The sequence below is a fragment of the Mastomys coucha genome, unplaced genomic scaffold (genome assembly GCF_008632895.1).
Source record: "Mastomys coucha isolate ucsf_1 unplaced genomic scaffold, UCSF_Mcou_1 pScaffold21, whole genome shotgun sequence".
NCBI lineage: Eukaryota > Metazoa > Chordata > Mammalia > Rodentia > Muridae > Mastomys > Mastomys coucha.
Genome location: NW_022196904.1, coordinates 22537288 through 22557897, shown reverse-complemented (window position 1 = coordinate 22557897; position 20610 = coordinate 22537288). Strand labels below are relative to the sequence as shown.

The following is a 20610-nucleotide window of genomic DNA, read 5'->3' as shown; positions in this document are numbered from 1 at the left end:
GAGGGGAGGGGAGGGGAGGGGAGGGGAAGGGAGAGACAGAGGAACGCACTTGAACATTTAGGATCTTAGGCCACCTGGGTGCCACTTGGGTGAGTCACTTCACTGCTCTGTGCCTTCTAGTGGAAGGACTGTCTATCACCAGTTAATACAAGGGTAGCAATGGTAACCCCAGTGAGGTGGCTAGGCAGATGCTTACGTTAGACAGCAAAGAGCCTTACCTAGAGCAGCAAGCTCTTGTGAGCTGTTTTATTACTTTGCTGTAGCTTGAAGAAGGACCAGGTGTAAGGGTTCCACCAAGTATTCCCCAGGGGGTCCCCAATCTTGGAAAGCACGAATAGGCACATCAACACACACTTAGACTCAGGAGATCTCTCATCTAGTAAGAAAGGCCATTTTCCCGACTGACCTCTCATTCTCTCTTTATGTCGTCAGTACTATTACTCTGTGAGGGTCTTCGCGGGTCAGGAGCCCAGCTGCGTGTGGGTGGGCTGGGTCACTCCTGACTACCATCAACACGACATGAGCTTCGACCTCAGCAAAGTCCGGGCGGTGACAGTGACCATGGGGGATGAACAAGGCAATGTCCACAGCAGGTACCGGGCCAGAGTGAGGGTTCTGTGTGCAGGTGGGAGGTTGGCATGAGTGGGATCCGGGAGCTCCAGCCACCCTCTTTGGAATTGCCTGGCTGGGGTTCCTGGGAACCTTAGGGAACAGAAAAGAAATCCCAGTAACCACTTCAGAAGTTTGATGGCTCATGCCTTCAATCTCAGCACTTGGGAGGCCGAGGCAGGCAGATCTCTGAGTTCGAGGCCAGCCTGGTCTACAGAGTGAGTTCCAGGACAGCCAGAGCTATACAGAGAAACCCTGTCTGGAAAAAACAAAAACAAACAAACAAAAAAACCCAGAAGTTTTTCTTTTTTTCTTTCTTTTTTTCTTGCTCGCTAATTGGTTCTTTGTTCTATTTTCTTTCTTTTTAAATAGATACTTTCTATCTGTTTATTGTTTTATGTGCATATTTTATGGTGTTTCACCTGCTCATATGTCTGTGTGAAGGTGTCAGATCTTAGAGTTACAGGCAGTCCTGAGTTGCCATGTGGGTCCTGGGAATTGAACCCGGGTCCTCTGAAAGTGCAGTCACTGCTCTTAACTGCTGAACCATCTCTCCAGCCCCATGCTATTTTATTTCCCCCTTTTCTACTTCATAGCCTCCCATTTTTCCCTCTGTCTCCTCTTACTCCCACTCTGAGTCTCTTCCCCTCTGTTGTCCTGACTCCCCTTCCTGGATTCCCATACTAAACTATGGATTCTAGCTGTGGGGCATCCGGGTCCAGGGTGAGGGGTTTTCTGTGCTCAGTCTCCAGGTGGTGGGTGTTTGTGTGAGGGGCTCCAAGGTCATGGTATTACTGGAATTCAGGGACAGAGGCATCGAGGTTCCCTGACTGCGGATGTGTGCCCTAACCAGGTTTGTCTTTTCCAGCCTCAAGTGTAGCAACTGCTACATGGTGTGGGGCGGGGACTTTGTGAGTCCCGGACAACAAGGACGGATCAGCCACACGGACCTTGTCATTGGCTGCCTGGTGGATCTGGCCACCGGCTTGATGACCTTTACAGCCAATGGCAAAGAAAGCAACACCTTCTTCCAGGTGAGCCCAGCCCCTCAGCCCCGTGGCAACAGGATCTGCACTTCCCAGCCTTAGGGAGAACCTTCAGAGTAGCCCCTGAGCTCAGACCCTGGAGAGAGGAAACAGGCCCACTCCTAAATTGTGTAGTTGGACCCTCCATTAGAGTTCTGCCCGGGATGGGGGAGACAGCAGAGCCTTGGCACTGAAGAGAGGCCTGTAGACTCAGTCCATCATGGGCTGGGTGACAGCCATCTTCACTCTTCTCACCATGAAGCAAATACCCTAGAATAGGATTGTTGTTGTTGTTGCTGCTATTGTCACTATATTATTATTTAAATGCTTGCATGTATTTTAAGTATACAGAGACACTGAAGGAATTGTACAGTAACTCCCTGTTCATAAGCCCACCACCAAACTTGATTATTATTATTATTATTGGACACATATATGTCCAACCTATCCTTGAGCCTATCTAAGGTGGTCTTAGCAATTTTCTTAAAAATTGTTTTTAATTTTTAGAGGTACTTCTAAATGAAGTTCCTTATTGGAAGATCTATTTGTTAGACTTTTAAAATGTGTATGGGATTTTTTTTTGCCTGCATGTATGTAAATGTACCGGGTACGTGCCTGGTGCTCATGGAGGTCAGAAGGCTTTGGATCCCCTAGACCTGGAGCTGCATATGTTTGTGAGCCACCCTCTGAGTTCTGGGAATCAAACCCAGGTCCTCTGCAAGAGCAGCAAGTGCTCTTAGCTACTGAGCCATCTCCCCAGTCCCTATTTTGTTATTTTATGAGACTAGATCTTATGTAGCTGAGGCTGTTCTCAAACTCACCACGTAGCCAAGGATGACCTAAACTTGAGATCCTCCTGCCTTTACTTCCCAAGTGCTGGAATTACAGGCCTCTGCTGCTGTGCTCAGCTTGCAAAACTACATTTTAAGTGGAGAATTTCAGAAACATACAAAAGCAGAATAGCACAATGAGCCACCAGGTCCCCGTCACCAGCGTCAGCTGCCACCCACTCAGAGCCAATCTCATCTCACCTCCACACCTACTCCCCTTCCACTCCCACTGGAGGGTTTGAAAGAAACTGCCGACAGCACAGAGCTTCATCTCTTTAAAAGATAAAGATTATTTTTAAAAGGCAGAGCCACAATACTGTTATCGCTGAAAAGGAAAAAAAGTTCCTAACTGTTCCTGACTGTCGTCAAATACCTAACTCATGTTCAGATGTCTTTGATTGTCTCAAAAATGTCTTCTTGCCTTTTCTTTGTTTGAGTCAGAAGCTAAGTAAAGTGGCATCTTCTAACGAACGCCTACGTCCTCTAAACCTCTTCACATATTGCCTCTTCTCCTCTCCTCCCTTCCTTCCTTCCATCTATCCCTCCTTCCTTTTTTAAAGATAGAGTCATTTTTTTTTTTTTTTTTGGACAGGGTTTCTCTGTGTAGCCTTGGCTGTCCTGGAACTCACTCTGTAGACCAGGCTGGCCTCGAACTCAGAAATCCACCTGCCTCTGCCTCCCAAGTGCTGGCATTAAAGGCATGTGCCACCACTGCCCGGCTTAAAGATAGTCTTATGCACCCTAGGCTGGCCGATATAGCCTTGGATGGCCTTGAACTCCTGATCCTTCTGCCTCCACCTCCCAAGTGCTGAGATCACAGGTGTGTGCCACCACACTCCACTTATGTTCTCTTGTTCTCTCCTTCCCTTCCTTTCTCCCTCCTTCTGTCCTTCTCTCCCCTCTTTCCCTGGAGCCCTCCCCTCCCCCTTTCTCTCCCTCTTTCCCTCTCCTCACCTTCCCTCCTTATCTCCCCTCCTCTACCCTTCTTCCTCCTCTTCCCCTCCACCTCTCCCCCTCCCTTCCCCTCTCTGCCCTTCCCTCTGTCTCTGTCCTCCATGCCCCTCCCTTCCTCTGTTCATAAGCCTTTGGTGAGGGAATGGGCAGTGCTGTCCACTTGTTCCTTACAGTGCGGTCCTTAGACCAGCAGCATCTGGAATTTTGTTAGATCCTGCGGAGTTGCGGGCGCCTTCTCAGACCGGCTGACTGTGACTCAGTAATCTGTATTAAGATTTCAGAGGTTTCTATGCAAGTTAACCCCTCAGGGAAAGTTCTGGCTTGTCATTTTAACACTTTTCTTGTCCTTTGTATCTCTAGTGAGCTGGGGGTTGGGTCTGCAGTGCAGTTAAGGCCCCTCCTTCCTCACCAGAGTTGTTTGGGAAGATAGGTAGGCTGTTGAGGGTGGGTTCCAGTAGGAGGGCCGGAGGGGGCCAGTCAGGAGAAACTCTGGCTTCCGAAGGGTGAGTGGGGAACACACTCCTGGAGGGATCCTGATGTGCACAAAGATGCAGCTGACAGGTTGCTCTGAAGGAGCTGGAGATGCTTGGCCTGGCTGCATAAGGGTGGCAGGGCCCAAGGCTCACCTACAGCCATTGTGGATCTCCAGTGCTCAAGTGTGGGTCTAAGAAGTTGAGTCCAGGCAGAGTCCACAATGCCTCTGGCCCACCCTCTCTTACACACCTTGACCTTTTCTCTCTTGCCAGGTGGAGCCCAACACGAAGCTGTTTCCTGCCGTCTTTGTCCTGCCCACCCACCAGAACGTGGTCCAGTTTGAGTTGGGGAAGCAGAAGGTAAGTAGACATGGATGGGAGTTTGCTTAGGCCAGGGGGTTCAGAGCCTACACGGGCAGGGCTGGGAGGACCGTGAATCCTGACCCATTCATTTTTCCCAAACGCGCAGAACATCATGCCGCTGTCAGCCGCCATGTTCCTGAGCGAGCGCAAGAACCCAGCCCCGCAGTGCCCACCGAGGCTGGAGGTGCAGATGTTGATGCCTGTCTCCTGGAGCCGAATGCCCAACCACTTCCTACATGTGGACACGCGGCGTGCTGGAGAGCGCCTGGGCTGGGCAGTGCAGTGCCAGGAGCCACTCATGATGATGGCGCTGCACATCCCGGAAGAGAACAGGTCCGCCCCCGCTGCTCTCGGTGCCTTCCTCAACTACAACCCCCCGGGGCTACACAGGGTCCCAGGATGCTCCAGGACTTAATCCGAGGACTCTGGCTCAGCATCAGCCTCCCCAGATAGCCCACCAGGGGGCTCTAGACCCATCCCGATGAACCTCATATTCGTCTTAGGAGAGCACAGTTACATGCCAGGGACCCCAGACAACAATGACACGAAATCCGACTCAGAGAGCCCAGATAATGATCAAACTCCCCAACCCAGATGTTAGAAATTTTTTATGAATGCAATGCTAGAGAATGAAACTAGGGCTTCTCCCATGCTAGGGAGAAGTGCTCTACCAACGGGGCCATAGGCTTAGCTCTTAAAATGTTTTCAAAGTTATAATCTTGAGATGGGATCTCCCCTAAGGTTTTTGTTTTGAGACAAGGTCTCCTGTAGCCCAGGCTGGCCTTGAACTGGCAATATATAACTGAGGACGGCCTTGAACACCTGATTTTCCTTCTCTGCCTCCCAAGTGTCTCCCACCATACCTGGCAAATTCTCCTCAGGCTGACTCACTCAAATACAACCAGAGTACTGGAACCTGCAATAAAGATCCTGGGGCATCTCAGCTACATCTAGGGGTTACCCAATATTTTCTGTTGTCCCCCAAACTCCAGAGTCTTAGACTATTCCAGAAATCCCAAGGCCCTTTAGGGACTAGCAGGACCACGGTAAGACCCCTCGATCCAGAGCCAGGGCCACCTTGGAGCCTGACCCTGTGGGACACTTGAGATTCCCTAGCCTCTGAGTCCCAGGCCTCTGCCCCTGACTGTGTGCCACATTTCTGCTGCAGGTGCATGGACATCCTGGAGCTGTCTGAGCGGCTGGACCTACAGCGCTTCCACTCGCACACGCTCTCGCTGTACCGCTCGGTGTGCGCCCTGGGCAACAACCGCGTGGCTCATGCCCTGTGCAGCCACGTGGACCAGGCACAGCTGCTGCATGCTCTGGAGGACGCGCACTTGCCAGGTCCTCTGCGCGCAGGCTACTACGACCTCCTCATCAGCATCCACCTCGAAAGCGCCTGCCGCAGCCGTCGCTCCATGCTCTCTGAGTACATTGTGCCGCTCACGCCGGAGACCCGCGCCATCACGCTTTTCCCACCGGGACGAAGTGCGGAAGATGGCCCCCGCCGCCACGGCCTGCCTGGCGTTGGGGTCACAACCTCCCTGAGACCTCCACACCATTTCTCACCCCCGTGTTTTGTGGCCGCCCTGCCAGCTGCTGGGGCCGCAGAAGCTCCAGCTCGCCTCAGCCCTGCCATCCCTCTGGAGGCTCTGCGAGACAAGGCGCTGAGAATGTTGGGGGAAGCCGTGCGTGATGGAGGACAGCATGCTCGCGACCCAGTCGGGGGTTCTGTGGAGTTTCAGTTCGTGCCGGTGCTCAAGCTTGTGTCTACCCTCCTGGTAATGATTCCTTCCGGTTTCCCTCCCCCCATTATTCCACATTCCAAGTTGTGCGTCCATCCTGGGTGGCGGTACCAAGTTTGCACATTCTACCCATTCATCTCTCCACCCATCTTACACCCACCTTTCAATTTATCCATCATCCACCTGACTGTCATTCACTCTTCCTTTAATCCAGCCACTTATCCTCTATTTGCATTTCTCAGTATCTTCTCCTTTCCCTCATTTCCCCATCCTACCAACCATTCGTTCATTCATCCATCAATTTCCCATCCACTCAGCTGTCCACTCGTGTCTTTACACTCCCATTTACAAGTGCTTCCAACTTCCTGCTTTTCTGTCCACCTACATATCCATCCATCCATACATACATACATACATCATTTTCAACGAATCAAACTCCTAGCTTCACATTCATTCACACATGAGCCCATGTTCTTCTATCTATTAATACATGTATAACACATACCCATCTATTAATACATATCCCTTCCATATAGCCAATCATGGCCTTCTTCCCTTCACCTGTGTGTCCATTTGTAGACCCAGCCACAAATCCATCCATTTCCACATCCCTTTTCGTATATGCACCTGCCCATCCATCTGATGTCCACCCAACTATCTACGTCCATTCTTCTGTTTGTCCACCTAGCCATCCTTCTATCCACCATTTAGTTCATGTGCTGCTTTATTCATATACCCATATACCATTCAACCATATATATACATTCATCCAGCTTTTAGTGCATAAGCCAGTCTGTCCATCCATCAATCCAGTTTCACTATCTGTTTGCTCATTTATCTACACTTACTACCAGTCTGCCTTAGTTTTTATTCTATGGCTGTAAAGCACTCTGTGACCAAGGGAACTCTTAGAAAGAAAGCATTTAACTGGAGGCTTCTTGACAGTTTCCAAGGGTTAGTCCATCATCATCACGGTAGGAAACAGACAAGCATGGTGCTGGCGCAGGAGCTGAGAGCTTTACATCCTGATCTACAGACAGCAGCAGACAAAGGGACACAGCCTGGAATGATCTTTAAAACCTCAAAACCCACCCCAGAAACACACCTCTTCCAACAAGGCCACACCTCCTCCAAGGCCACACCTCCAAATAAGGTCACACCTACTCCAATAAGGCCACACCTCCTCCAACAAGGCCACACCTCCTCCAAATAAGGCCACATCTCCTCCAACAAGGCTACACCTCCTCCAACAAGGCCATGCCTCCTCCAGCAAGGCCACACCTCCTCCAGCAAGGCCACATCTCCTCCAGCAAGGCCACACCTCCTCCAGCAAGGCCACATCTCCTAGTCCTTTCTAGTTTATCAAGCATGGAAATATATGAGCTTAAGGGGACCATTCTCACGCAGTCCATCCATCTGCCTACCCACACACCATGTGTCCTCATTTCATTCATCTGCCATCTCTTCTTCCACCATTTCCTCCATCTCCCTATCACACACTCATTCACTCATCTCCCCTGTAAGTCTCTAGATTTCAGTCTAACAATTCATCTAGCCAGCTGATCTGTCCTCTCTCTGTTAGTTCCTCTGAACCCTCACTCTTCTCTTGTGTCTGCTTTCTCTCTTTCTTCCATATGTCAGTCAATCTGTTAGCAGCTTCATTGTGTCAGGTGAGAGCTGATGTATGCTGGGACCCTTGTAGGCCTTTATTAGGTCTTGTCTCAGAGTCACCTATGTTGAAGCTTGAGAGAAAAGACACTTACCTGTGGAGGGAGGGTAGTGCTTGTGATGATGCGGATGGGCCACATGGGTGAGACATAGATGTGGACCAGGGGAGGAGCTAAGGAACCTTTATCTTTTTCTTTGACAATTTCCTAAACGCATATTGTGTATCTTGATTGATCCTACCCAACCCAAATCCTATTGTACTGAGGCTTAAGGAAGGAGGGCAGTCAGACAGGGATGGCATTCCGCCATGGGAGGCGCCGTGTCAGTGGCTGCTGGGATGCTCCTGGCAGAAGAAGCAGGTCTGGAAAGTGTTGCGTGGACGAGCTCATGAACCCTTACTGGCCACTGGGAAGGACTCGGCTCTTGTCCCGCAGGTGATGGGCGTCTTTAGTGACGAGGACGTGAAGCAGATCCTGAGGATGATTGAGCCGGAAGTCTTCACTGAGGAAGAAGAGGGAGAGGAGGAGGGGGAGGGAGAGGAGGAAGAGGAAGATGAGGAGGAGAAAGAGGAGGACGAGGAGGAAGAGGCACACGAAAAGGAGGATGGGGAAAAAGAAGAAGCAGAGGAGGCCGCAGAAGAGGAGAAGGAAGAGCTGGAGGAGGGGCTGCTTCAGATGAAGCTGCCAGAGTCTGTGAAGCTGCAGGTGGGTTTCCCTGTCTTTTGGCCTCCGTCCATCTGGGCTCAGAGGTACCCAGGCTGGTGGAGCTGGAGTCTGGACTTTGTCCAGCAGCAATGGGAAGCCATGGAGATGCAAAAAGCAGTGGGGCGGTGCTGGCTTCGGAGCGATTTCACTGATTTCCACGTGAGAGGAAGCCATGGAGGAGGCTGAGTTAAGGACGCAAGCGATGGTGTCTGAAGCTAGCCAGGGCCATGGAAAGGGGAGAGAAGGCATTGGTGGTGTCGAAGAGCCTGATGGTGTCCCTACCGAGCTTCTTACCGTGTGGTTGTGCTCCTGCAGATGTGCCACCTCCTGGAGTATTTCTGTGACCAAGAGCTGCAACACCGGGTGGAGTCCTTGGCAGCCTTTGCGGAGTGTTATGTGGACAAGCTGCAGGGCAACCAGCGGGGTCGCTATGGCCTTCTCATGAAAGCCTTCACCATGAGTGCTGCCGAGACTGCAAGGCGCACCCGAGAGTTCCGCTCTCCGCCCCAGGAGCAGGTCCTCTGACCCCTAAACTCCAGCTGGTCTCACTTTCTAAACCCTAACCTCAACTCGCCTCAGTCCCAATTGACTAATATTGGTTACCTTCAAAACCGGTGCCTGACCCTTGAAATTATGTATTAACTTCTCCCACTCAGGAACTAACCTCGGAGTCACCCGAGACTGGTCATGCCCCTTTCATAACCTCTACTTCTGGTCCCTCAAATGTTCTTTACTAACTACCATTTGGGGGAGGGGTCATAGTCTTCGAGATTGATGGTTGGATCTATGACCTTTGATCCTGATCTGAGGTCGAAGGTCTTTAGTGTTTAATCTTTCTCCAGATCAACATGCTATTGCAATTCAAAAATGGTGCTGATGAGGAAGACTGCCCTCTCCCTGAAGAGATCCGACAAGATTTAGTCAACTTCCACCAAGATCTGCTGGCACATTGCGGTAAGGAGAGAAATTCAGAGAGTCCTCCCCCAAAACTTTCTTTTGCATTCTTGCCTGAAGTTTCAGTGAGATTTCCTGACCTTAAACACTCATGTACGGGCTGGAGAGATACCTCACCAGTAAAGAGCACTGGCTGCTTGTCTTGAAAGCCTGGGTTCGCTCCCCAGCACAGACATGGAAGCTCACAACCATCTGTGACTCCGGTTTCAGAATATCCAACAACTCTCTGGCCATTACAGGCACTAGACAAACACATGGTACACAGGCATACAAATAGGCGAAACATTCATACAAGTATAATAAAAATAAATCTTAAGCTGTATGTAGGGGTGCTGATCTTTAATCCCAGCACTCAGGAGGCAGAGGCAGGGGAATCTCTGAGTTCGAGGCCAGCCTGGTCTACAGAGTGAGTTCCAGGACAGCCAGGGCTGCATAGTGAGACCCTTAAAAAACAAAACCAAACAAAACAAAAAGGCCCAGGTATTGGTGATATGTAATGGTCAGTTGAGTGAATGAAGGAATACATGGTTGCACAGATAATGATCAGGAGGATATGCCTGAGTGACTATTGGGGAGGATGGACATATGACTAGCTGGATGTAGGCAGGTGATTGGATGGATGCCAACTGGTGGGCAGAAGCAGGGGTGGATGGCCACCAAGATGGCTCCACAGGTAAAAGCGCTTGCTATACTAAGCTTGACAACCTGAGTTCAATCCCCAGGACCCAAACTGTCAAAGGAGACAACTAACTTCTGCAAGCTGTCCTTCGTCCACGTGTGTGCCCACATGTATGTCTCAGCACGCACACACACGCACACACACACACACACACACATAGTAAGAATTTTTAAGACAAATGGATGAACAAATAAATGAGGTAAATAAATACCTGAGTAGCTGGCTTGCTGACTCTGTGGGAAGAGAGCTGGCTGGCATGAGAGGCAGGTGACAGCCTTCTACCGTCTCTGACGAAAACCATCTGAGAATCTTCCTGAGATTCTCTGGTTGGTGATAAGTCATTTTTCTCTGCCTGACTTTTCGAGGGTTTATCGTTGTTTTCCAGTGGCTTGAGTTGTAGTATCCACGTACGGAGATCTTTGAGTTGATCTTAGCTGGAGTCTCATTTTCTTGGAAATGTAAATTAACATTTTTTTTAACCAGTATTGAAAAGTCTGTTATTTCTTCAGTCTGTTTTTGCATCTTTCTCTTTTGGTCTGGGAATCTCCTTATGAATGTGTTCTGTTTCATTGTGTTCCACAGTCTCGCGGGCTCTCTTACTTTTTTGATTCTTTTATCTTTCTTCTTTTTTAGATTAGTAAATCTCTACAGCCTGCTTTAAAAATATTAATGTGTGAGTGTATGCATACCAATGTGTGATTGTGTGTAAATGTGTGTGTATGTATGTGTGAACGTGCATGCATGTGTGTGTGTGGGTGTGTACGTGAGAGTATGTGAGTATGTATGTGAGTGTGTGCATAAGTGTGTGTGAGTTGTATGTGAATGTGAATATGTATGAATGTGTGTATGTGAATGTGTGTCTGTGAATGCATGAGTATATGTGTGTATATGAGTATATGTATGTGAGTGTATATAAGTGTGTATGTGAATGTGTGTATGTGTGTGAGTGTGTCTGTGAATGTATGTATATGATGAGTGTATGTATGTGAGTGTATAAAAGTGTGTATGCGAATGTGTATATGTGTATGAATGTGTCTGAGAATGTGTGTGAGTGTATGTGTGTATATGAGTGTGTATATGTGAGTGTGTATGTGAATGCATATGAGTGTATTGTGTGAGTGTGTATAAGTGTGTATGTGAATGTGTGTGAGTGTATGTATGTGTGTATAAGTGTGTATGTGAATGTGTGTATGTATGCATCTTTGCAAGAGTTAGATGACAGCTTGGAGAAGTTAGCCCCTATCTTATTGTTGGGTTTTTTTTAAGATTTATTTATTTTATTTGAGTACACAGTTGCCGTCTTCAGACGCACCAGAAGAGGGCGTCAGATCTCATTACGGACGGTTGTGAGCCACCATGTGGTTGCTGGGAATTGAACTCTGGACCTCTGGAAGAGCAGTCAGTGCTCTTAACCACTGAGCCACCTCTCCAGCCCCCTACCTTGTTTTTTAGGCAAGATCTCTCCTGTTTCTGCTGCTCCGCTGCCCACAAGGCTTCTGAGCAGTTCTGCTGTTTCTGCCTCTCACCTCCACAGAGGAGCAGTGTGATTATAGACGGATATTGCTGCATCCAGCTTCTCACATGGACTGTGCGGATTAAACCCAGGCCATCAGGCTCTGGCAGCAAGAGCTTTTACACACGGAGCCATCTCCCTTGCTCTCTGCACACACACCTCTAGCACCACAGTTTCTTTCTCTTACCAGCTCAAGCCCACACCTAAGTGGTTTTTAAATTTCAGTGGTTATATTTTTCTTTCTGAACTAAAAAAAAAATTTGATTGGCAATTGTGTAGTTATTACAGTTTTTTAAAAGTCAAGTTTTCATGTAAAACAGCCTGACCTTGAGCTGGACATGTAGCCAAGGCTGACCTTGACATCCTGACCCTCCTGTTTCCTCCTCCTAAGAGCTGAGATGACAGTTATGTACTGACATATACTTTTCCATGGGGTTCTGTTTATACTATTACCTCTTTATTAATATTCTCTACTCAGCCCAGTATGGTGGCACATGCCATTAATCCTGGCACTTAGGAGACAAGGCAGGGAGACCTCCGTTAATTTGAGAACAGCCTGGTCTACATAATGAGTTCCAGGCCACTGAGACCTTGAGTCAAAACACACCCCCCCACACACTCATCATCATCATCTCCAGCAGCAGCAGCAGCACCACCACCACCACCACCATCATCATCATCATCATCATCATCAACATAACATCCTTCTCTGATGGATGTTCCATGGGCAGCATGCTGTCTTTTAATTCATTTGATACTTTCTTTGTTCTTTTCTTTCTTCTCTGTCCTTTGGATATATTCACAAGAGTTGCTTTGAAAGACACATGCTTCTGGGAATGATGGTTTACATCAGTACCTTTCCTACTCAGGAGGCTGCAGCAGGAGGATCACCTCAAATTTGAGGCTAGCCTGGGTTACATAACTAGTTGAAGACCAAGTCTGGCCAATATGATCCTGTCTCTTAAAAACCCAACAACTTTTCCCCAAATTAATAAAAATAAGCATAGCCAGGCGTGTCAGCACACACTGGTCATTCCATCACGTGGGAGGTGGAGGCAGGACAAGCAACTCTAGATCAATCTAGATTGTCCTTCACAGAGTAACTAAGTCAGTAAACATGTGGGATAGGACGAGGAGGAGGAGAACTTTCCAGAGAGCGTGGCTGAGTGAGAAAGGGACAGATGATTGGATAGGTGGGTTAATGAGTGAGTGAATGAGTGAGTGAGTGAATGAATGAGTGAATGAATGAATGAGTGAATGAGTGAGAGAATAAATGAATGAGTGAATGAATGAATGAGTGAATGAGTGATGGATGAGTGAATGAATGAATGAGTGGGTGAATGAATGGGTGAATGAGTGAGTGAATGAATGAGTGAACAAGTGAATGAATGAGTGAATGAATGGGTGAATGAGTGAATAAATGGGTGAATGAGTGAATGAAGGAATGAATGAAGGAGTGAATGAATGAGTGAGTGAATGAATGAATGAATGAATGAGTGAGTGAGTGAATGAACAGATGAATTAGCAAGCACAAGAGTGGCATCCCATACTATCTTAACCACCTCCAGGAATCCAGCTGGAGGGAGAAGAGGAGGAGCCAGAGGAAGAGAGCACTCTGGGCAGCCGCCTCATGAGCCTGCTGGAAAAAGTGCGGCTGGTGAAGAAGAAAGAGGAGAAGCCTGAGGAGGAGCCGGCAGCTGAGGAGCACAAGCCTCGTGAGGACTGGGAGCACCAGGGGGAGACAGGGTGGGACGGGCAGCTCGAAGCTCTCTGTAGCATGCTCCTGTGAGGGAGCATAAACAAATGGGGACAGGAAAGCAAGGGTTGGGAGAGATGATGGCGCTTGGAGAGGTGGTCGGATGTGCGGGCTGCACAGACCTACCAGAGCAGAGGTGCATCTAGCCTGGAATGGTGACAGCTCCAGGACCATGGTGGCTTCTGTGCCCCCGTGGTCCTTGTCTTCAGTCTCTCATACTGAGATGACTACATTGGGGGAAATTAGAAAAGCCTGGTCCGTGTTGGGTTCACAAACTGTGTATTAGCCACGCCCGAGACTGTTTCTAATGTTCGTAGAAGTTTGATCCTGTAACTTTTTTTGTTTTGTTTTGGTTTTTGGTTTTCTTTTTCAAGGGGGTTGGGTTTGGGATTTTGGGGAGGGTTGGGTTTTTTATTTTTCTTGTTTGTTTTGGGGTTTTTTTAGGGGGTGTTGTTTTGAGAGATGGTCTCATTATGTAGACCTGGGACTTGTTATGTACACTAGGCTGGCCTTAAGCTCACAGAAATCCTCCTGTCTCTGCCTCCTGAGTACTGGGATTAATGATGGACTACCCTTTTGTGTGTGTGTGTGTGTGTGTGTGTGTGTGTGTGTGTGTGTATGCACATGACTATAGGTGGCTGCAGGAGCTAGGGGAGGGCTGGAAGGAAGAGATTGATTCTTGGGACAATAGAAGATTTCTTTGAATCCATGTGCTTGTGGCAGGTAGAAGACAGGGCAGGTGGTGACAAAGAAGGGCTGCCCCCCTCTGGTTCAGAGATGTAACCTAGTGTCCCAACCTTTTCCCAGAGTCCTTGCAGGAGCTGGTGTCCCACACAGTGGTGCGCTGGGCCCAGGAGGACTTCGTTCAGAGCCCGGAGCTGGTCCGTGCCATGTTCAGCCTCCTGCATCGGCAGTACGATGGGCTCGGCGAGCTGCTGCGTGCCCTGCCCCGGGCCTACACAATCTCTCTGTCCTCAGTGGAGGACACCATGAGCCTGCTGGAGTGCCTGGGCCAGATACGCTCACTGCTCATTGTGCAGATGGGTCCCCAGGAGGAGAACCTCATGATCCAGAGCATTGGGTGAGAGCCCCGCCCTGTCCTGGCTGCCCTGCCCAGGTGCTGGCCTGTCCTTCCTTCCTATGGCATCCCTTTGTCCTAACGGTTAGCTTTCCTCAGAAGCTCTTGGTCACTGTGACTCCTGGCCCATCTTCTGTTTCTAAGCTTAAAGTCCTCTGCTGTAACAAAGGGAATGACCATGCCTCCCCTGCAGAGAGGCCATGGGGCTTCAGGGACCTGTGCTTATTTATAGTAACATGCTAGCAGATTCGAAGGTGTCACCTCGGGCCTGTCATCTTAGTGCTCAGAAAGCTGAGGCAGGAGGATCTTGAGTTCCAGGCCATCGTGGGCTACATAGAAAGTTTTAGATCAGCCTGGGATACATAGTGAGACCCTGTCTCAGAATAATAATGAATATTAATAATTGGGCTGGTGAGATGGTTCAGTGGGTAAAGGGGATTGCTGCCAAGCCTGGAGACCAGAGTTCTATACCCAGGACCCACGTGGTAGAAGTAGAGAAGGAACTCCAGTAAATCTTCTGTGGGATGCATGTACCTTCCCCCACATACACACAAATAAATACTAAAAGGGGAAGCACTGGAGAGGTTGGTTCTGTGGTTAAAAGCACTTACTGTTCTTCTAGAGGGCCAGGGTTTGATTCCCAGCACCCATATCAGGCAGCTCTCAACTGCCCATAGCTCTAGTCCTCCATGTGCATGGTCTACATGAACTTATACCCATAAATAGAAATGCTTTTTAAAAAAATTGTTTTAAGTCATGTGAAATCATGATAGGATTGAGCACTGAGTCGAATGCAACTCAGTCATTTAAGCTCATACTGTATGCCGGGCTCTCACTAGACATTTGGGAATGCTGCAGGCAGCATGGCAAACATCTCTACCTTACGCGAGCCCACCTTGGATCCAGACCTCATTGTCTGTGTCTGCGAGATCCCACAATGATAATCCCTGCCCCCTAGAGTGGATGTCACCATGACTCTTCGAAGAGCTAGGCGGCAGCTCATGCCTGTCCTCCCAACACTTGCAAGGCTGGAAAGGAGGTTACTGTGAATGCTAAGCCACCTGGGCTAGATAGTTTCAGGCTAGCCTGGGGTACCAGAGTGAGACCTTGTCTCAAACCCTAACTAAAACAAAACAAAACAAAACAAAACAAAACAAACAAAAAAGGATGGATGAATTTAGATCTGCAAAAGGCGCAGAGAAAGTGCAGACTGTTATCACCATGGTGACCACGAATCTCCCTGGATGTGTGCCCCGCCTCCAGGCTGCGCTTACCCCACGCATTCTGTCTGTTCACAGGAACATCATGAATAACAAAGTCTTTTACCAACACCCAAACCTGATGAGAGCGCTGGGTATGCATGAAACAGTCATGGAGGTCATGGTGAACGTGCTTGGGGGCGGCGAGTCAAAGGTGAGGGGCCTGGATGGGCATGTTGGCTCAGGGAGGTCATGCACAGAGTGCAGGCCCTCACCACTGGCCCTCCCTGTCTACTCCCCGCAGGAGATCCGCTTCCCCAAGATGGTGACAAGCTGCTGCCGCTTCCTCTGCTACTTCTGCCGAATCAGCCGACAGAACCAGCGCTCCATGTTTGACCACCTGAGCTACTTGCTGGAGAACAGTGGCATTGGCCTGGGTGAGATATTCCCGGGGTCTGGACAGTTATCCTCAGCTACATAGCAAGTTTGAGGCCAGCCTGGGCTACATGAGACTCTGTCTCAAAAACAGCATAAAACCCAAAGCTAGGACACAGTGGCTCGAACAACCTTGACTGACCCACAGCTCACAGAGCAGTCAAGGAATAAAGGTCAGACTCAGATATCATCAACCTAGAGCCCCGAGAGCTGAGATTCGGAAAGCACAGACCAGCAGAGGCACTTAGCCCATTCTGCAAAAGGGGTGGTCAGGAAGGGCTTCCCAGAGGAGGCGGCACCATCAAGGGTTGGGAGGGGCTGGAGAGATTGGTAATTGGTTAAAAGTGCATAATGGCTCTATCAGAAGGACCAGAGTTCAAATCCCAGCACCCACTTTATGTGACTCACAACCACCTCCGGCTCTAAAGGATCTGGTGCCCTCTTCTGGCTTCCATGTTCACCTGCACAGACATATGGATGCACTTAAAAGGGGAGGGGGGACTCTAACTGCTCTTTGTCCCCACAGGCATGCAGGGCTCCACACCCCTGGATGTAGCTGCTGCTTCTGTCATTGACAACAACGAGCTAGCCTTGGCATTACAAGAGCAAGACCTGGAAAAGGTGTGGCAGGAAGAGGCCCAGCCATGCCCAGTTGGGTGGGCACACACTGACTCTGAGCATCCTGTTCAGACTGATGCTGGCCATTCCAGGGCTGAATCAGAAGCAGCCTGACTTACAGGGGGCAACCAGCAGCCAGTGTCTCCTTTACTCTCTAGATGAGGGGCTGGGAGCAAGTCTATGGGCTACACTCCCCAGTGGGGTGGCCTTGGTCATCATGGAGGAGTAGGGCTACTGAGCCTTTGGAGTTCAGCCACTAGTCGGTGGTTCCACTCCTTGTGGAACGGCTTCTTCTGACCTTGGTCACTTAATCTGTTCAGAGAATATGTAATCATGATCTATAAGCATTTATAAGCCAGGCATGGTGGCTCCTGCTGTCAGTTCCAGTGCTCTGAGACAGAGGCAGGCAGGAGGCTGTGAGTCTGAAGCCAGACTGATATTCATTGTGAGCTCCTGCAAGGCTGTATTAGAAAGACCTTGTTAAAACAAAACAAAACAAAGACTGGTTAAAGACGCTCCATTGAGAGACATTTGAATAAGGCTCAGAATGATCCAAGCAGCTTGCTAGACCTCAGGAGAGGAGCAGTACAGAGGCCTTGGGGGGTGGGGGTGGGGGGCAGCAGCATGCCTACGATGGCTGGGACAGAGGTGATGTCATGGAGGTTGTGTGAGGTCCTGTGGGCCATGGCAAGGATACTGGGTTTTATCACAAGTGAGACAGAACCAGTACTGGGCAGGAGAAGGAAGAGCTGACTCATGTTCATGGGATGGTTTGTGGGGTAGATAAGGATGCTCAAGATGAGACTCGGGTCAGCTCTCTGAGGATCTGCAGGTGCATGCGGCTAGGTGTTCTGAAGCATGCCCGAATCATGGGGAGGAGAGCGGTCTTGGTCTAAGCTCCGTTTTCACGTTGCAGGTTGTGTCATACCTGGCAGGGTGTGGCTTACAAAGCTGCCCCATGCTCCTGGCCAAAGGCTATCCTGACATCGGATGGAATCCCTGTGGGGGTGAACGCTACCTGGACTTCCTGCGCTTTGCCGTCTTTGTCAACGGTGAGGCAGGGTGGGACCTATGGGGTCACTGGCTAAAGCTTCCCTCTGATGACACCCCTCAGGTGACCCTGAGCCAAAGACCTCCCCTGGGCGGGGCTCTCTTTAAGTGGACTTGTAGGTCAACAGGGACCTGACATTACCCTTGAGTGTGTTGGGTTCTGGGGTTGCGTGGGGGTTCCGCAAGAGCTCTCCTGAACTTTCTGGGTGCCAGGTGAGAGCGTGGAAGAGAACGCTAATGTGGTCGTGCGGCTGTTGATCCGCAAGCCTGAGTGCTTTGGACCTGCCCTGCGTGGTGAGGGTGGCTCAGGGCTGCTGGCTGCCATCGAAGAGGCCATCCGCATCTCCGAGGACCCTGCACGGGATGGGCCGGGTGTCCGCAGAGACCGGCGACGTGAGCAGTGAGTCCCCGTCCCTGTTCTCTTCCCAGGATGGTAGCCACCATTACCATGTCCCTGGATTCTTCCTACCACCTTCTCCTCTACAGCTTTGGTGAGGAGCCCCCTGAAGAAAACCGGGTACACCTGGGACACGCCATCATGTCTTTCTATGCAGCCTTGATTGACCTGCTGGGACGCTGTGCACCTGAGATGCATGTAAGCCCTGGGAGGGCAAAGTGGGGTGAGAGAGGGTTGGGTGTGCATGGCCAGCCTTCAGTCTCAGCATTCAGACACTGGACAGCATTCCTATACCTCACTTGGGTGTGGTCCTGGGCTGTGATGTTGGGCATACACTCATGACCAAGACACCCTCAGGTCCCAATCCCATGGAGCCCAGTAGAGGAAAGAGACAAGATGTGAAGAACCAAAGGACTCATGGTAGGGGTAGAGGGATCCTTCAAGGAAAGTAGAGCCAAAAATGGTGCCACACTGCACCCTACACACCTATGATCACAGCACTGTAGAGGCAGGAGGCCTGAGGGTCTGAGGCCAGGCCAAGTTACATGACAAGACCCTATCTCATAGTTGTGTATGGTGGCCCACACTTGTAGTCCCAGAACTTGGAAGACAAAAGCAGGAGGATCAGAAGTTCTGTGACATCTTTGGCTAAATAGCAAGTTGGAGGTCAGCCTGGACTATGTAAGAACTTGTCCCAAAACACAAACAGGGGTAGGCTGGAGAGATGGCTCAGTGGTTGAGAGCATCAGCTGCTTTTCCAGAGGACCTGGGTTCAATTCCCAACACTCACATGACAGCTCCCAACTATCTGTAATTACTATTCCATGGGGATCTGACACCCTCACACAGACATATGCAGTCAAAACACCAATGTACATAAAATAAAAATAATTTATTAACAAACAAAGGGTTCAGTATGTGAAGGCACCTCCCACCTGCCACCAAACCTGGTGACTTGATTTTGGTCACCAATGGTGGAAGGAGAGACTCGACTCCCAGTAGTTGTATTCCAACCTCAACATATACACCATAGCATGTGCGCCCCCCAATAAATTAAACAGCCAGGCATGGGAGTGCAAGTTTTTAATCCCAACATTCAAGAGGTAGAGGCAGGTGGATCTCTGTGAGTTCCAGGGCAGCTTGGAGTTCCAGGCCAGCCAGGGCTATGTAACATAGAGATCCTGTCTCAAAACAAAATAAAACACCTCCACCTGAAAAAAGAAACAACGTGTCACAGTAACAGCATCGCCAGGGACACCTGGACAGCCACGTTAGTTGGAGCAACAAGCTTCAGACTCAGAGAGAGACCCGCTCTCAAGAAACAAGGGAGAGCAGTGGAGAAAGACACCTGACATCAACCAACCTCTGACCTTCACGTGGGGGTACTGGAGCAAGTGCACATATGTGCATACACACACATATACACATGCACACACATACATGTGCACACACATGTGCCTTCAACATATGTACACACAATGCATACAAGAGATATACACAAAGGAGGCTTGCTGTACTGTCAGTGCTCCAGGAATGGTTAGAATAGAATTAGTCCCAGTCGGGGCACCATTGTCTGATGGCATGCCTCTTGCTCTGTCTGCCATCTCCAGCTGATTCAAGCCGGTAAGGGTGAAGCCCTGAGGATCCGTGCCATCCTTCGGTCCCTCGTGCCCTTGGATGACCTTGTGGGCATCATCAGCCTCCCACTGCAGATCCCCACCCTGGGCAAAGGTAGTGGGGGGAGATGTGGGGGGAGGGGATTGATGAGGTGGGTGAGGCTGGGAAGGAGCTCATGCTCGCATCCGCCATCCTTGCCTGTAGATGGCGCACTGGTTCAGCCGAAGATGTCTGCATCCTTCGTGCCTGACCACAAAGCGTCCATGGTGCTTTTCCTGGACCGAGTGTATGGCATTGAGAACCAGGACTTCTTGCTGCATGTGCTGGATGTGGGGTTCCTTCCTGACATGAGAGCAGCTGCCTCACTGGACACGGTGAGCATTCCCACCTGGCTTGTCACCCACATGCCTCCACCCAGGATATCTAATAGGCTGAGAGACAGCATCTGCAGAACTGGAGTTGCATGCATATCCTGACCCCCACCTTCACCTTTGTGATAGAAGACAAAACCCGTGAAAAACAGGGTGGGTGGGAATCCCCCACTACCTTCAGTTACAAGAAAGCATTGGCTGGGTGTAGTGGTGCACACCTTCTACCTAGCATCAGAGAGATAAAGGCCAGAGGACAGAGAGTTCACTGAGCTACACTCAAACCTTGTCAAAGAAGAAAAAAAAAAAAAGTGAAGTTAGGTGTGGGGATGCAGGCCTTTAATCACTCAGGAAGCAGAGTCAGGCTAATCACCGTGGTCTATGTGGCAAGTTCTAGGCCAGTCAAGCCTACATAACAAGAGCCTGTCTCAAATTAAAACAAACAAACAAACAAAAAACTAAAGCAACAACAAAAAAGCTAGGCAGGCCTGTAATCTCAGCACTTGGGAAGTAGAGGCAGGAAGAGTCCAGGCTAGCCTGGGCTACATGAGGTCCTGTGTAGAACGTTAGCACTG

The 20610-nt window shown here is 49.7% G+C and overlaps 1 protein-coding gene across 4 annotated transcripts in view; it reads left to right on the top strand.

The window, feature by feature from the left end:
- Ryr1 (ryanodine receptor 1) overlaps positions 1 to 20610 on the top strand; it is a 129428-nt gene that overhangs the window by 36122 nt on the left and 72696 nt on the right. For all 4 annotated transcript variants that reach the window (XM_031385960.1, XM_031385961.1, XM_031385958.1 and 1 more), the window contains exons 30-47: positions 433 to 593; positions 1478 to 1643; positions 4165 to 4251; positions 4361 to 4587; positions 5423 to 6035; positions 8102 to 8371; positions 8687 to 8887; positions 9214 to 9325; positions 13086 to 13232; positions 14081 to 14354; positions 15650 to 15764; positions 15855 to 15987; positions 16512 to 16606; positions 17520 to 17655; positions 17867 to 18053; positions 18140 to 18248; positions 19661 to 19781; positions 19872 to 20041. In XM_031385960.1, the coding sequence (XP_031241820.1) occupies positions 433 to 593; positions 1478 to 1643; positions 4165 to 4251; positions 4361 to 4587; positions 5423 to 6035; positions 8102 to 8371; positions 8687 to 8887; positions 9214 to 9325; positions 13086 to 13232; positions 14081 to 14354; positions 15650 to 15764; positions 15855 to 15987; positions 16512 to 16606; positions 17520 to 17655; positions 17867 to 18053; positions 18140 to 18248; positions 19661 to 19781; positions 19872 to 20041 (3324 nt within the window). The remainder of the gene's footprint in view (positions 1 to 432; positions 594 to 1477; positions 1644 to 4164; positions 4252 to 4360; positions 4588 to 5422; positions 6036 to 8101; positions 8372 to 8686; positions 8888 to 9213; positions 9326 to 13085; positions 13233 to 14080; positions 14355 to 15649; positions 15765 to 15854; positions 15988 to 16511; positions 16607 to 17519; positions 17656 to 17866; positions 18054 to 18139; positions 18249 to 19660; positions 19782 to 19871; positions 20042 to 20610) is intronic.